The 15,386-nt window shown below is 39.4% G+C and overlaps 1 protein-coding gene across 3 annotated transcripts in view; it reads left to right on the top strand.

Annotated features, from left to right (window-relative positions):
- The window catches only part of LAMA4 (laminin subunit alpha 4), a 141,471-nt gene that overhangs the window by 93,291 nt on the left and 32,794 nt on the right, over positions 1 to 15,386 (top strand). For all 3 annotated transcript variants that reach the window (XM_045798503.2, XM_087865405.1, XM_087865404.1), the window contains 6 exons: positions 3,431 to 3,572; positions 4,295 to 4,391; positions 7,311 to 7,427; positions 9,263 to 9,442; positions 12,431 to 12,570; positions 14,986 to 15,162. In XM_045798503.2, the coding sequence (XP_045654459.1) occupies positions 3,431 to 3,572; positions 4,295 to 4,391; positions 7,311 to 7,427; positions 9,263 to 9,442; positions 12,431 to 12,570; positions 14,986 to 15,162 (853 nt within the window). The remainder of the gene's footprint in view (positions 1 to 3,430; positions 3,573 to 4,294; positions 4,392 to 7,310; positions 7,428 to 9,262; positions 9,443 to 12,430; positions 12,571 to 14,985; positions 15,163 to 15,386) is intronic.

Here is a 15,386-nt window from a genome sequence, read left to right as displayed (position 1 = left end):
AATATCTACAGAGGCAGAATAACTCATTTTTATTCACTTCCATGTGCCTGAGTTACTGGGATACAGGTTAGCAGGTTGGGTTTTGGTTGCGTTTATTCATTTATAGGTTGCTTGGTTGGTCAGTCTGAGAACCAGCCAATCATTGTTTATTGCCATTGCTTTGGGGAGAGTTTTTTGGTTTAAAAAAAAAAAATCTGTCAGATTAGAGACCTGTGTTGTGAGGGGTGGTTCTGCTCCATAATTATTAATAGGGCAACCTAAGGCATTTTTGGTTAGGGACATAACGGCTACACAAAATATTATCAAGTAAGGGGTGCCTGGGTGGCTGAGTCAGTTAAGCAGCCGACTCTTGATTTTGAGTCTGGTCATGATCTCAGGGTCCTGAGATCGAGCCCCACATCTGGCTCTGCGTGCAGTGTAGAGCCTGCTTGAGATTCTTGACATTCTCTCTCCCCTTCTCCCCCTGGCCCTCCTCTCTCTCTCTCTAATAATAAATAAATAAATCTTTAAAAAAATTATCAAGTAAATCAGATCCCTCTACAGGGTCTAATTCTACCACCATCACATATTTATTTCACAGACAGCATTAGCTTTCCACACCCAAGGGTCTTAAGTAAAGCTGGTTGGAAGTTGGCAATACAATTGACTTCTGGTAAATACTCTAGACACTCTGCAGTGCCCAGCAGGAAATGTTTGATTTCAACACCTGATTAAGAGAAAATCAATTGACAATTTTCCTCACAGCATCTAGAAGAGAGTCACACACCTTTGGGCACTCAATTAATGTTAATTGAAATGTACTGAAAGATTGGAATTGAATTCATGACCTTGAAACGATAGGTAAATGATGAGATGATTATAGAGAAAGAATACAAACCTGGCAATTAGAAACAAGGATCAGTAAAGGTCATGAATAAAATAAGAACCAATAATAACTCTTGTTCAAACTTAAATTACCTTTTCATTCCTGATTGTCAAAATTTTCAAGTAGCCCTCCAAAACTTCAGAGAATTGAAAGAAAGGGAGGAGATAGACAGACAGACAGACAGACAGATAGAGAAAAATAGATGTTATGTAGAATCTTGGTGTCGGAGATGGCATTCTATCCACCTAGTGTCATGCTTCCAGGAAATTTGCTTTTGATCAAACCAATAAAATGATGCTTAAATAAAATATGATCTGGACAATATGCTGTATTGATATAACATTGTTTTTGAGGACCCTCCTGTGGCTCTCTGCATTGTTCTTGTCATTTTAGTGAATATGTCCTGTTAATTGGGATCCCAGCACATACCTTCACTAAATGCAACAAACGGTGTTCTAGCATGATTCTAAGAAAGTTACCCATGCTTTACATGAAAAAAATGATCAAAAATATCAATCATCCTGAAGTCCCTTTTGCATCTAGGATACTTCAGACTGGACATATTCAGGGAAACATCAAAATTTATAGATGTTTTTCCCTCAAAATGTGAATATTCTTCATCATCTATCTGGTGACCCAATGATTTACTTCTTGTGCATAAAACAGAGATAAACATAATTCATCAAGAAACTTCCATTTCAAAAGCACATTTTTACTTTATGTATTGATGGAGTACCTGTTCTGTGCCTGGTGATGAAACCAGAGGACTGAAGACTCTTTTAATCTATTTCTTGTATCCTAACAGTAGCCAGAAAAATTTTAAAATATTACTGAATACTTGTAACATTTTATTCCTCATATCCCTTTCTTTTAAAACGTCCTCAGATTTTCCTCTCTGTGCCATTTCTAAAAACGAGGGGTTGTAAAGAAGTAGCAAGTATTTGGGTTAAAATTACCTCTGCAGAGCAGAATTGCATTATGGTTTTCCCGGGCCTTAGGTACTTTTGCCTCTGTGGGCCCCTTCCTCGATAAAAAAAATTTTAAATTACATGTCATGGTAGCATTGTTATAAAGACTAATGTAATCATTATTAGTATCCTCATTGTTCTTCTGATTTAAAAAAAATGAAAATGAAAAATTCTTTGTGGAGTCCTATTCTGCCTAATGGATAAGTCAGCCCTCCCACAAAGGAGCCCAATGATGATGAACTCCGACAAAAGAGAAGAAAGTAGCCAAGGGAATACAGAGAAGTCGCTCTGAGCCTAAGAGAGCACACAGGGAGTGAAACTGGATGGAGGAAACTGAAAATCAATTGAACTCAATATGTCAGGACAATTGGATGAGATGAGCCAGCATGGGATCTGCAATGTCACATACTGGGTCACAGAGAATCTTCTGGAAGTTACTAATGAATCAAGTGATAGTAGTCATCAATGTTTGGGACTGAGAAGAAAACATGCAACTGGTCGATTTAAAACTGAGTAAAATCAAGGCAAAGGATTCAGGATGAGCTTCAGCAGTGAAGGGATGTTTATATTAGAGAGGAAGAAGAAGTATTTGTCAATAAAGTGAATTATTTTATGAATACGCTTAGAACTTGACATTCCAATTCAGGAAATAGTTTAGGCACAGTAATAAACCCTGATGTGTATTGGATGACAGGCATGGACCAAGCATTTCACATAGTTTATCCCAGTCGTACCTCACATCAGTCCTCTGAGGCATATACGGTCATCAGCCACCATGGGAGAGTGCCCACTGCATGATGGGTACCCAGGAAATAGTAGATGAACCTCACAGAGGTCAGAAAGGGGTAAATGCCGAGAACATGGTGTATAGGGCAAGGGTGGAAATGGGCATGAGTAGGGCTTTGCACTTTCGGGAAGCAGCTGGGCTGCAGGAGCAAGACAAATCTAACCACATGAGCCCTGGTTCCCTGTATGAAAAGAGAATAACAATGTCTACTTCTCGGGTGTGGTAAGAATTAAAGCTATAGTGACACAAGGCTAGCCCAGTATCTGCACATAGACACTCAGTATGTATCATTCCCCTTCTTAAGGGAAAATACAGTGTTTTATAAAACAAACAAAAGATCGAATAAGTAGTGAAACCAACTACTGCCTCACCATGCTGAGGCTGTGCACCCTCTCTGAGAGTCTTGGTTTCTTCTATGGAAAGGAAATAACAATGCCGATTTGGGTAAGTAGGTGGGGGAGGACTGTGGGTTCATTCCTGGGCTTGACCGCCACCACGTGAACAGACTGTTGCTTGAAGAGGTGCAGGGGGCTGTTTTAAATCATCATTCTCTTTACCTGTCGCCACTGCCCCGCAAACAGCTTCCGTGGGACCAAGATGGGGTAAAGTCCAGGGGGCACCAAAGGGGGAAAGCAAAGAAGATGTGCTCCTAGGAAAGGCAGCTTGGGAAAACCTTGCCAAGCCAGGTGACTTTGAATAACAGGAAGGAAGTCCCTGGGGTCCCAGAAGTATTCAAATCAAGCTGTAAAAGTGGCCCCATTTCCCAAAAAAGTAAGAAAGAGGAATAATGACACGTTTACTCTTTAACAGGAATTTGCACAGTTCAGATATGAATGGGCTGGTTCAGAAGGCTTTGGATGCTTCAAATGTCTATGAAAATATTGCCAATTATGTTAGTGAGGCCAATGAAACGGCAGAATTGGCTTTGAACATCACTGACCGAATTTATGATGTGAGTATTCTATTTTTTTTTAAATATTTTGCTTTTAAGTAATCTCTACACCCAACATGGGGCTCGAACTCACAACCCCGAGATCAGGAGTGGCATGCCCCACTGACTGAGCCAGGCAGGTGCCCCCCCCCCCGAGTATTCCCTTATTTTAAGGTTCATTTATATGTTGCCTTTTCCCAGCTTATGACTTTTCTGTTTTCTAATGTCATCGCTTGAGCTTCTACTGTGATGCAAATGGCGGGAAGGCCAAGAGAACTAAGAAAAGACATTTTATTTGTTTTATGGAGGTTTCAGTAGCTCAGCTTCTTCACGATGTGCCGTACTCCTGTCAGCAACTGCCAGTTCCTTTGACAGCTTTTTAAACCACGGTCCCTGAATAAGACATATTTAGGACGAGCCCGTGCTGATAGCGAAGATGCTTCATGCATACATTCACATTTTTTCAAATCAAAAATTGTTTATTGAGTGGCTTCTGTTTGACAAGCACTTTGGTGGGGCTTTGGCCAGACGCTGTTCTAGATTCACTGAATTTTCCTTGAAAAACATTTATCTTGAAATCGCCATGGACTTTATTTTCTCGTGTTCCCGTTCAACCTTGATTTTGAGCTTGGAAATGAAGTGGTATGAATTTTGCTTGGTGTTTAGCAGATAAACGGTGTCGTTCATGAAAAGCGGATATCTTCTGCTGTCATTCTTACTCTTTCCACGCAATTCCTTTGCAGGCTGTGAGTGGGATTGATACTCAAATCATTTACCATAAGGATGAGAGTGAGAACCTCCTCAATCAAGCCAGAGAACTGCAAGCCAAGGCAGATCCTGGTAAATATCTTCCCTTTCCTACCTTCCTTCTGATTTATAGCTGCTTCTCTCCTTTCATACGTAACTTCTGCATAGGGATAGAAATTTCAAAATTCTAAGATTAAAGAACAAATAATCTTTTAACTGAGTAGTACATTAATAGTTCCTGCTGAGATTCAAGGTATTAAGAAAAGCAAAGATTGGATATTTTATGTTTTTAAAGATTTTATTTATCTATTCAAGAAAGAGAGAGTGAGCGGGGGTGGGGGGGAGGAGCAGAGGGTGAGGGACAAGCAGACTCCATGCAGAGCGCAGAGCCCGACCTGGGGCTTGATCTCATGACCCCAAGATCACGACCAGTCCGAACCAAGAGTTGGATGCTCAACCGACTGAGCCACCCAAGCGCTCCAAAGATTGGGTATTATAAAATATATCGCAGTTAAAAAAAAAAACAAAACCCTTCCATGTAGTAAAATGTGGTGGATATTCTTGGTAATCAAATAGGCTAATTAATAGAAATTTACCATGAATACCAATTTTCAAGAAAATAATCATAAAATACACTTAACACTAAAACTATATTGTACATAATTTAGTCTTCCTTGGACAATTCAGAAGGTCCTTTAAAATTTTACATGAAGTAATGAGTCAGCACTGGGAGAGTCAGGAGAATAGGATACCACAGAGCCATGTGTGGTTATTGGCACTTTCCTATAGTTTGTGTTCTGTAAGTTTATTGCATTTAAGACAAGCCAGTGACCGTATGGGAAGAAACATTTCCAAAGGTTAGTGTTTGCGTCTGTGAAAGCAAACACATCCAAGCGGGGGAGGGAAGAAAAAATAAAAGCAAAATCATGTTAGTCAGTTTTGAATCTTGTGAGCTACTCTTTAAGACAATTGCATTGGCTAAGAACTTCACTAAACATTACTCATCTCTGAGCTAATGAACTCATACCTAAGGATGGTTGTGCATTGACTAATGAGGGTGGAAATCCATTATCTAGCTAAATTCTAACTACCACCTAAAAACAAAGATCAAGTTTGAAACCGAAAACATCATGTAATTTTATCAAAGCAATTAACCTGAATTCCAATCATGCATTTTCTTTTTTTTAACAAAGAGCACTATATATAGAAAAAAATGCATTTATTTTTCCTATGCAGAATATTTAACTAGCTATGATAAAGCAACTATTATTTATGTTTACTGGGTTAACAAAGGCAATAGAAATGTTCTCTCCTAATTCATTCATTATGTAAGCCTAGTCTTGAACATACTCTTTACAGAAGAATTAGAATATTAGCAGCAACAATTAAGAATATTAAAAGTAAAATATATTTTTTATTGAATTATCATTAACATACAGTGTTATATAGGTTTCAGATGTACAGTATAATGATTCAACAGCTCTATACATTACTCAGTGCTCATCACCATAAGTGTACTCTTTAAAGTAAAATATTTTTTGGGTAAATTTTGCCATATCTATGTATTGCTTTGTGTCTTGTGATGTGAAGAGCAGAATATATGGGTCTTTGGGACACAGTGACTTAAATATTTTATTCTCCTTGATAATTTGCAATGCAGTCTTGTCATTATTGAGTTATTGAACCTCATGAAAACATTTTTTCTTTCCTGGTAATAATATCTCTTCAAAGTTCTACATTTTAAGTACAGATAAAATCTCTCTGCTTTGGTCTCTGAATATTTTGCAGATCTGGTTACCTATTTCATGATCTTGTTTGGTTAAATTTCTTCACATATTTATTTGCAAAAGGGACATCCATGGGGAGTTAGGACTGTGGGACACACATTACCAATTCAATGTGTAAAAATCCAGTTTAATTCTATGTACAACGTAATTAGAAATTAACTTTTTAACACCACTTACAATAGCATAAAATACCTGGGAATAAAGCTGATGAAAGATAAAATCGCTACTCATTAAACTGTATTATGCTACTGAAAGAAATTAAAAATGATCTAAATAAATCGAGATCAAAATAAGAATTTAGATCTAAAGAAGAATAAATAAAAATTGTATTAACTGGAAGACTCAAATTTGTAAAAATGACAATTTTGACAAATATATCTATAGATTAAATATAATACCAACTGAAGTACCAGAACTATATGTAAATAGAGAATTTGATCCTAGAATTTCTATGGAAATGGGTGTGGGAGAAGCTAAGAAGCCAGCACAATCCTTGAAGAATAAAATCAAAGCTGGAAGATTTAAACCACCAGATATCAGAACTTACCACTCTACAGAAATTAAAACAGAGACATAAAAGATCTAAAAAATTACAACACTGTATCATTTCTTTTGAATAAAGTTTAAGAATAGACACAACTAACAGATGGAGGTAAAATTCAGAATAGTGGTCATCCTTGGGTAATCATAGAGGGCCCAGGAAACTGAGGAGCAATAATGTTCTACTTTCTTGACTTGGCATGGCTTATATTCTGTGCTCAATTTGTGAAAATTCATTTATAATGTGTGCCCTTTTCTAGATGTATGTTGCATATCAGTTAAAATTCTATTTAAAAATTAAGAAAAAAGAATGATTCTTATATAACAGTCATCGCCATAAATAGAGATAGACTTTTTTCTTTTCAGCTCTTTATCAACTGTGCTGCTAGGAGCTGTAAGTCACAGCAGTGCTATATTTTTCTAAGAAAGCCATTATTTCTGCACCTTTAATGAGTCACTTTATGGCATCCTAAATCACTCCCAAGCAGTGTTACTCATTTTCTATAGTCCTGTACCTCTTAATTGGAATGCCACTTTTCAGAACTGGTGTTCTATGTTCACACCATATTCAGAATGTTATGGATGACCCCATGATACAGATCAGAATCTTCCTTGTTGAAATGGAGATTTTTTTTCCCCTAGCATCTTGGCTCTACTGGTACTTTTCTTGGCTTCTTCTCCATAGGCAATGATGAGGCAGTAGCTGACACAAACAGGCGTGTGGATGGAGCCCTAGCAAGGAAGAGGGCTCTACAAAACAGATTGAACGATGCCATTAAGCGACTGCAAGCCACAGAGAGAGGTAAGGCTCACAGACAAGAACGTAAGCCTCATCTGTTTGTTTGCTGGGATTCAAATAAACCCTTGAGGAAGGAGTACATGATTCCTTACTTGAAATCCTTTTAGAAATAAATATTGTTTTCTGGTGACAAAAGAAACTATGTTCGTCACACACGCACGCACACGCACACACACGCACCCTGGAAAATAATTATAAAAGCTATAATCATACCTCCTACGGGGGACCATTAAATTTAAGAGCATATTCCTCCAATCGTGTGTGTGTGTGTGTGTGTGTGTGTGTGTGTGTGTGTGTATGTGCGCGCTTTAATACGATCATGCTGCTTATACTATTTGGTAACCCATTTCCTTGTGAACATTCCTTCTTCGTTAATAAATACACCTTAATTTGATTTTGGGGTTTCTCCAGCCCTAACTATAAATAGCTGCCTCTGTTACACACCATGTCGTTCTTAGAGTACAAGTAGGGAGACCACCAAGCCAAACGGAGACACAAGAGCACTCATTTTGCCTAATCTGGGACTACAGTGGTATCTTAAAAAGATAGGCTGGGAACCAGATGTGCCTTCGCTGGTGTAGTGAAAGTGAACACATGACTGCTGGGTGTGAGTTTTCTTTTTTTTTTTTTTTTTAAGATTTTATTTATTTATTTGACAGAGAGACAGCCAGAGAGAGAGGGAACACAAGCAGGGGGAGTGGGAAAGGAAGAAACAGGCTCCTAGTGGAGGAGCCTGATGTGGGACTCGATCCCAGAACGCTGGGATCACTCCCTGAGCCGAAGGCAGACGCTTAACGTCTGCGCCACCCAGGAGACCCTGGGTATGAGTTTTCTACTACACGGAGCAAATCCAGCTGCTGTACCGTAGTACACCAAAACCCCAGCCAGGAGGGTGTCATCATCCACTGGGATTCCCTGTCATCAGCACCATCAGAGCTACCACATGCTGGGCACTGGGCTGTGTTTTATACACATTACGTCATGTGGGAAAGCGTCACCATCGCCTTTCGATGGTTGTGAACCCTGAAACTTGTCAAGGTGTGGGAACTTGCTCCAAAAGGCACAGCTCCAAAAAGAAGCAGACCCGGGATTCAAAGCTGCATCCATCAGAGTTCAGATCATGTGAGGCTGAATTAAATGTTTCTCCACTTAAAAAAAAAAAAATAAAGCTACAACCTTGCCTGAGTGATTTTTATTACAAAAGTAATGTATGATTATTATAGAAAGATTAGACAATACAGATAAGAAAAAGAAAGAACAAAAGAAGGAAAATCCTTTATAATCTCCTTACCTAGGAGATAACATTTTGTTATAACCTTACATTAATTTTATTTTAAATATATAACTTTTTAATAAAAATAGAACGTCACTGCATATGCTATTTTGAAACTTGCTCTTACTGTTTAAAAATAATTTTCCTTACTGATTTACTCCTGTAGTGGAACATCATTTTTATGGCAAAAGGTGCTCCACGTAGAAGAAAGTGATACTTACAATGGATTTCAGGCATGAACATTTCAGGAGTTAGAATCTCATCTGTGTTTTCCGTGGCTTTCTCCCCAGGTCTCTAACCTGAAGAAATACTAACCTCTAATTTGAACATGTTTTCAGTGGCCACATGATTTTAATGAGACTCTAGAGTCTTTCGAGCTCACTTTTAATGCTACTTTAACAATTTCCTAACTTATACTATAATTAACATGTATTTAAAGATCTTTGTTCAGCTTGAAAACGGAAAACTTGAGGTCTGTTTTATCTTGGTGAGTAAATGGATGTTCGTGTTCCCACCAAAAGTCCTGCTTCTCTACCAAGTGAGTGTCCCTGTGCTCTGTGTGAAGGTGACGCGCAGCAGCGCCTGGATCAGTCGAAGCTGATCACTGAGGAGGCTAGCAAGACCACAGTGGGAGTCCAGCAGGCAGCCGCGCCGATGGCCAGCAATCTAACCAACTGGTCGCAAAATCTGCAGAGTTTTGACTCTTCTGCTTACAACACTGCAGTGGACTCTGCCCGAGATGCAGGTATCACAGTTTGCATCCAGTTGAATTGTCCATTAAACCCAACACGTCTTTTGTTAAGAAGCATTTTTTTTTTCATTTGGGTGTTAGATTGGAGCATTGTAGAAGTTAGCTTAGAAAAAAAAAATTTTGCTCAGTTCCTCTGTCAATATATGTATGTGTGTGTGCATATGAAATATATATATTTCACATAAAAACGCTAGAGAGATTGGTTAAGAATCTTTTTTTTTTTCTAGATGAAATAACGGCAGCACTGATTTTTGTCAATGTAAGTCTGTTCCTTTGGGGAAGAACGTCAATCACAAAATATTGATTCACTTTTAGGAAAAATATTTACTAAACTGCATTGCTTTTTCCTTACCTGAGTAAAACAGGTTATTACCAACAAGTACTGACTATGGCCAGACTGAAGGTTCCCATTAAGAACAGTTTGAGGGCACCTGGGTGGCACAGTCAGTTAAGCTTCCGACTCTTGGTTTCCACTCAGGTCATGATCACGGGTCATAATATCAAGCCCCGAGTCAGGCTTCCCGCTCAGCATGGAGTCTGCTTGAGATTCTCTCTCCCTCTCCCTCTGCCTCTCCTGCTCGTGCATGTTCTCTCTCCGTCTCTCTCAAATAAATAAATAAATCTTAAAAAAAAATAGAAGAACAGTTTGTTGGCCAGCTTGAATACGAATTTATAGCAATGAAAATGAAATATTCTGTTTTCTACCTAATTTATTTAGTTAGACATAGATATTAAAATCACATATTACTATGTTTATTCAATCTCTTCTACCTCTTAAATGTCAATGTCTTTGTCATGACTAGAACTTTCGGTTCTCCAGCATGGTTTTGCAGAACATTTTACCTTCACTCCCATCTGAGTTAAGAAACAACTTTATTAACCCATATATGACCTGTCACTAGAAATTTTATCCCAGGTCATAAATATTCATTCCCGTAACAGGAAGATAACTCTGTTATGTTCATCTCCTAAGTATGTATTTGGGAGTTCTTCATGTAACACTCACTTCATTGCTTTTAGAACTTGATTGTTCAAAGATTTGCCTACATGACATCCAACATTTACATTTATAAAGACAGAGCCTCAGGAATATTTACGAAATCTGTGTTGATTTTTTTTCTTCCTTTTTCAGCCCAATCCGTGATCCCAATAAGCATCCAGAACTACCATTAATTGAAATTGTTTCAGGCCTCTGTGTTTTCCTTAGATAGCATTTTGTGGTTCAAATCAAAGTAAATGAAAGAGCATACCACAATATAAGAGACCTTATAAAGACTCTAATAAAAGGTGGCTCTCTTTCTCAGAGACTTGAGGACAAGGAAACCCTGTTTTATATGCATTTCCATAATCAAAATTCAATGTAACACATTAAATATTCTTTTTTTTTAAAGATTTTATTTATTTATTTGACAGAGATAGAGACTGCCAGTGAGAGAGGGAACACAAGCAGGGGGAGTGGGAGAGGAAGAAGCAGGCTCACAGCAGAGGAGCCTGATGTGGGGCTCGATCCCAGAACGCCGGGATCACGCCCTGAGCCGAAGGCAGACGCTTAACCGCTGTACCACCCAGGCTCCCCACATTAAATATTCTTTATTACCTGTAATTTTTAAAGACTGTTATACTACAAAATGGCTATTGTGGTCAGTTATCCAAACAACAAATATTTACCTCTTCATTAATCAATACAATAAAATGATAATTGCTAGTATTTTCCTTCATTCCATTCCTTAAGATAGAGAAGCACCCTACTTTCTAAATACAGAAAGGAGATTTATCCTTTGTCCTCACTGATGTATTCTCCTGAATCTGAGTTTAGTTTGGCTCCAGTAAGAGGCCTCCTCTTTTCCAGCGGCTACTGCTTACTGGCCATGGCCCTGCCCTTTGCTGGCCGAATACCCAAAGGATATTCATTCTCTAGTCCAGTGGTTCTTACAGCTTCGCGTGCTTCAGAATCACCTGCACCTCACTCGCAGAGTGAGGCAGGTTTGGGTTGGAGCCACAGATTTTGCATTTCTAACAAGTTCCCTGATGAGGCCGATGCTGCTGGTCTGTGGACCACACCTTGAGAACTACTGGTCCAGTTCATGAAAACTTAGAGAAGGTTCCACCATTCTCCCTATTTGGGGTTTCTCTCATCAAGCTATATAAATATGATTTGTTCTCTTTTCTTCTTTTTTAAGATTTTATTTATTCATTTAGAAAGAGAGCATGTGAACAGGGGGAGGAGCAGAAGGAGAGGGACAAGCAGACTCTGCGCTGAGTGCAGAGTGGACGTGGGGCTCGATCTCACATCCCTGAGTTCATGACCTGAGCCAAAATCAAGGGTCGGGTGCTTAACCAACTGAGCCACCCAGGCATCCCTATTCTCTATTCTATGTGTACCTCATATGTTAAAAAAAAAAAAATCCAAAACAAAAAACCATAACCTACAAAATCAGTATGATGTGTTTATACCATCACCCTTATCTGGACCCATAGACCGTGGCACCCACCCTCTCCTTGGCACAACTGCCACTTTTCTGGGTGCTCCATTGTTTCCTCCATACAGCTCCGCCTCTGCGTGGACCATTGCAACAGCAGTGTGATGTGTGAGTAGGCATCCTGGAAAGCAACCTTCCCACCTCCTTTTGCCCAGCATTCCTTTTGACTGGTTATATCAGTTCCGTTAGAAATGCAAGCAGACCCTGTGCTCTACGGTGAAAGGAACATCGGTATATTTGTCGTGGGTCCCGCCGTTCAGAAATGTACATTATAAGTCAGCTCACGCTACACACAATTTGTAGACCAATAGACATTATAAATGCCACAAAATAGGAATTGCTATGTACTGAGCTTAACTGTTCATTTTGCAGGATTACAAATATAGTTCTCACAGAAGTAACTCTGTGTTTGTTGTCTCTTCACCTAACTCCTTAAATATAGCTAATATTCGTTACTATAGTTGAGATATTTACTCAAGTGATTAATTTTTATTAACTGCAGTAAGAAATCTGACAGAGGTTGTCCCTCAGCTCCTGGATCAGCTCCGTACCGTGGAACAGAAGCGGCCTGCGAGCAACGTCTCTGCCAGCATCCAGAGGATCCGGGAGCTTATCGCTCAGACCAGAAGCGTGGCCAGCAAGGTAATGGTGAAAGGAGTCTCCGTCAGTACTCGGTGATCATGAGAACATGAGACTGAACCACGGCTCTTCAGGCAGCTGCCAGAGCCTGGAACCTTTCTACTTCAGTAGTTCTAAGCACGATCCAGATCTGTTCGTTAGAACTGCATGAGGAGCTTTGAAAACGAGACCGTTCCTGGTCCCAACCTCAAAGCAATCCATCAGGCTTTCTAGAGGACAGGCTCAGTGCCTGTATTTTTTAAAAGCTTCCCTGTGATTCTTACAGATAGTCAAGATCAAGATTAATCAACAAAGCTCACTGAGCGAAAGAAATTGAGTAAAGCGAACACCAGTAGAAGACGTGATTTATTCTCATTATTATTATTAATTATTTGAACAGGCGTTTTAGTGCAATTACTATGTGGAATAATCTTGCTCATCTCCCTCTTCAAGGAATTCTCTGGTCTAACACTGGTGATAGGGAGCCTTTACTGACCCCTCCGCAGGCGTCACTGGGGAATCACAGACCACCTAACTGAACAATCTCGACACAGGCCCTGTCCTGAGATGCTCGCACGGAGGCCACATGGCAACACCAAAGCTCAATTAACGGTTCAGTGCGGCAAATAGGGCTCATTCGTGGCCCTCTTTTTCATTTATTTTTTACTGATGTATACACTGGCATCATTTTTATAGCCAAATTACATGGTTTTATTTTCTCAATTGTGAATTGACCTAAACAGACCGTGGGCCCTAAGTACTGACAGAAAGAAGAATTCGAAATCAATCAACTATTTTGTAATGGAGATTATTTTTGGTAAATATATTCAACTTTTAAAGGATATGTGAAAATTGGTGTCACAAATTACCTTTTTTAGATACTTTGGGGAGCATTTCAAGAAAAGCTTATCGTGAAGAAACAGCATTTCCAAAGCTAGGTTTCTGTGAGTGATTTCTAGTAATTTGATTTAAATGGGGAAGAATTTGGGGAACTTAATCACCTAAAACCATTTTCCAAAGAGAGTTTTAGCAATACCTTTGGAAGCCCACCTGACTCACCAAAGTGAGGTGCTTTCTGTGCAGATATATTTCCTTCTCAGACTCAATTTTTACCAAAAATTCTTTAATCCCATGAACTGTTTGATTGTTTATTAAGATGATTGATTTTTACTCAACTAGCAACATAGGACAGCACTTGGGAATATAATCTTGAGCATCCTGACCATCAGGATTAACCAAATCAATATTGAATAATGGATGTCAATACATCTAATTATTCAGCAATATTTGCATGAGTGGCATGGATATAAAAAGTCCATCCCCTTCTGAATACTCAGAAAATCACCCTGAACTAGACCAGCTCAGCTCATCATATTGGGCCCCTCAGAAATGCATCTACTGAATTGTGCTTTGTTATGATGCCTTTCTAAGAATTATTATAAGAAACATCTTAATGAACTCCTCATTACAATTATAATGATGATAGAGCCAGGAACTGGAAAGTGCTTTATAGTTATTATCTTATTTCATTCAGCAAAATTTTCGTCTGCACTTTACATTTGAAGAAACTGCAGGTTAAGTGACTTGCCCATGGTTACATAGCTAGAAAGAGGCAAAGCCAGGTTTCAAGACTCTCAGACTCCAAAGCTGGGTCGAGACCCCTCCCAACAGTCCAGGCACGCTCAAGGATGTTACCCACAGCCTTACTTCATGTTCCTCTTTTGAAGACCCTGAGAGAAAGTCCTAGCCATATGAGTCACTTCTCCTGATCAATTAGTCGCTGTTAATTTTATGGCCTCATGAATCCCGTCAAGCTGTTTAGTTCACCTCAGCCAAGTGTGTAGTTCATTGTGGAATTCGTATTTATCTTCATCGTGGATCTGCTTTGCCACCCTTTTTTGGCTTCTTTTCACCCCACTTTAAATTTATTTATTTATCTATTTATTTATTTATTTTTATTACGTTCAGTTAGCCACTGTATTTACATCATTAGCTTTTAACGTAGTGCTCAGTGATTCATTAGTTGCATATAACACCCAGTGCTCATCACAATGCCTGCCCTCCTTAATACCCATCACCCAGTTACCCCCCTTCTCTTACCCCACCCCCTCCCTTCTGAAACCCTCAGTTTGTTTCCTGAAGTCCATAGTCTCTCATGGTTCATCTCCCTCTCTGATATCTCCCCTTTCAGTGTTCCCTCCCTTCCCCTATGCTCCTTCGTGCTATTCCTTATGTTCCCCACTTTAAATTTAAATGACTATATTATAATCTGCCTTAACCCCTTTCTCCCACAAGGTGAGGACATCAGGAAACAAGGACAAGGCAGGGAGCAGGGCTCAGAAAGCCCATAAGGACTGAGGGAAGCGCGTTGGGAACCATCAGAGAGAGCTGTGCCCATTTCTGCAGGGTGCTTTTAACAGAAACATTTTGTAATTCCAGATCCAAGTCTCCATGATGTTCGACGGCCAGTCGGCAGTCGAGGTGCACCCCAAAACCAGTATGGATGACTTAAAGACCTTCACATCCCTGAGCCTGTACATGAAACCCCCTCCCGTGAAACAGCCGGAGCTGGCCGGGGCTACAGACCGGTTTGTCCTGTACCTCGGAAGCAAACACGTAAGCGCTTCGTGTGGTGTTGTTGTTGTTTCCTAGCAAATTTATTTTTTTTTAATTTTTTTCCTTTTTTTAATTTAAATTCAATTAGCCAACATAGAGTACATCATTAGTGTCACGTGTAGAGTTCAATAATTCATCAGTTGCGTATAACACCCAGGAGAACATGCCATTTGAAAAGAGAGAATGATATTCAAAGGAAAGGCTTTTCTCTTGCCTTAAAACAA

This window comes from Ursus americanus, chromosome 11, assembly GCF_024610735.1.
Source record: "Ursus americanus isolate L20-20 chromosome 11, mUrsAme1.1.p, whole genome shotgun sequence".
Taxonomy (NCBI): domain Eukaryota; kingdom Metazoa; phylum Chordata; class Mammalia; order Carnivora; family Ursidae; genus Ursus; species Ursus americanus.
The sequence above is the reverse complement of the archived record's forward strand: the minus strand, read 5'-3'. Positions and strand labels throughout refer to the sequence as shown.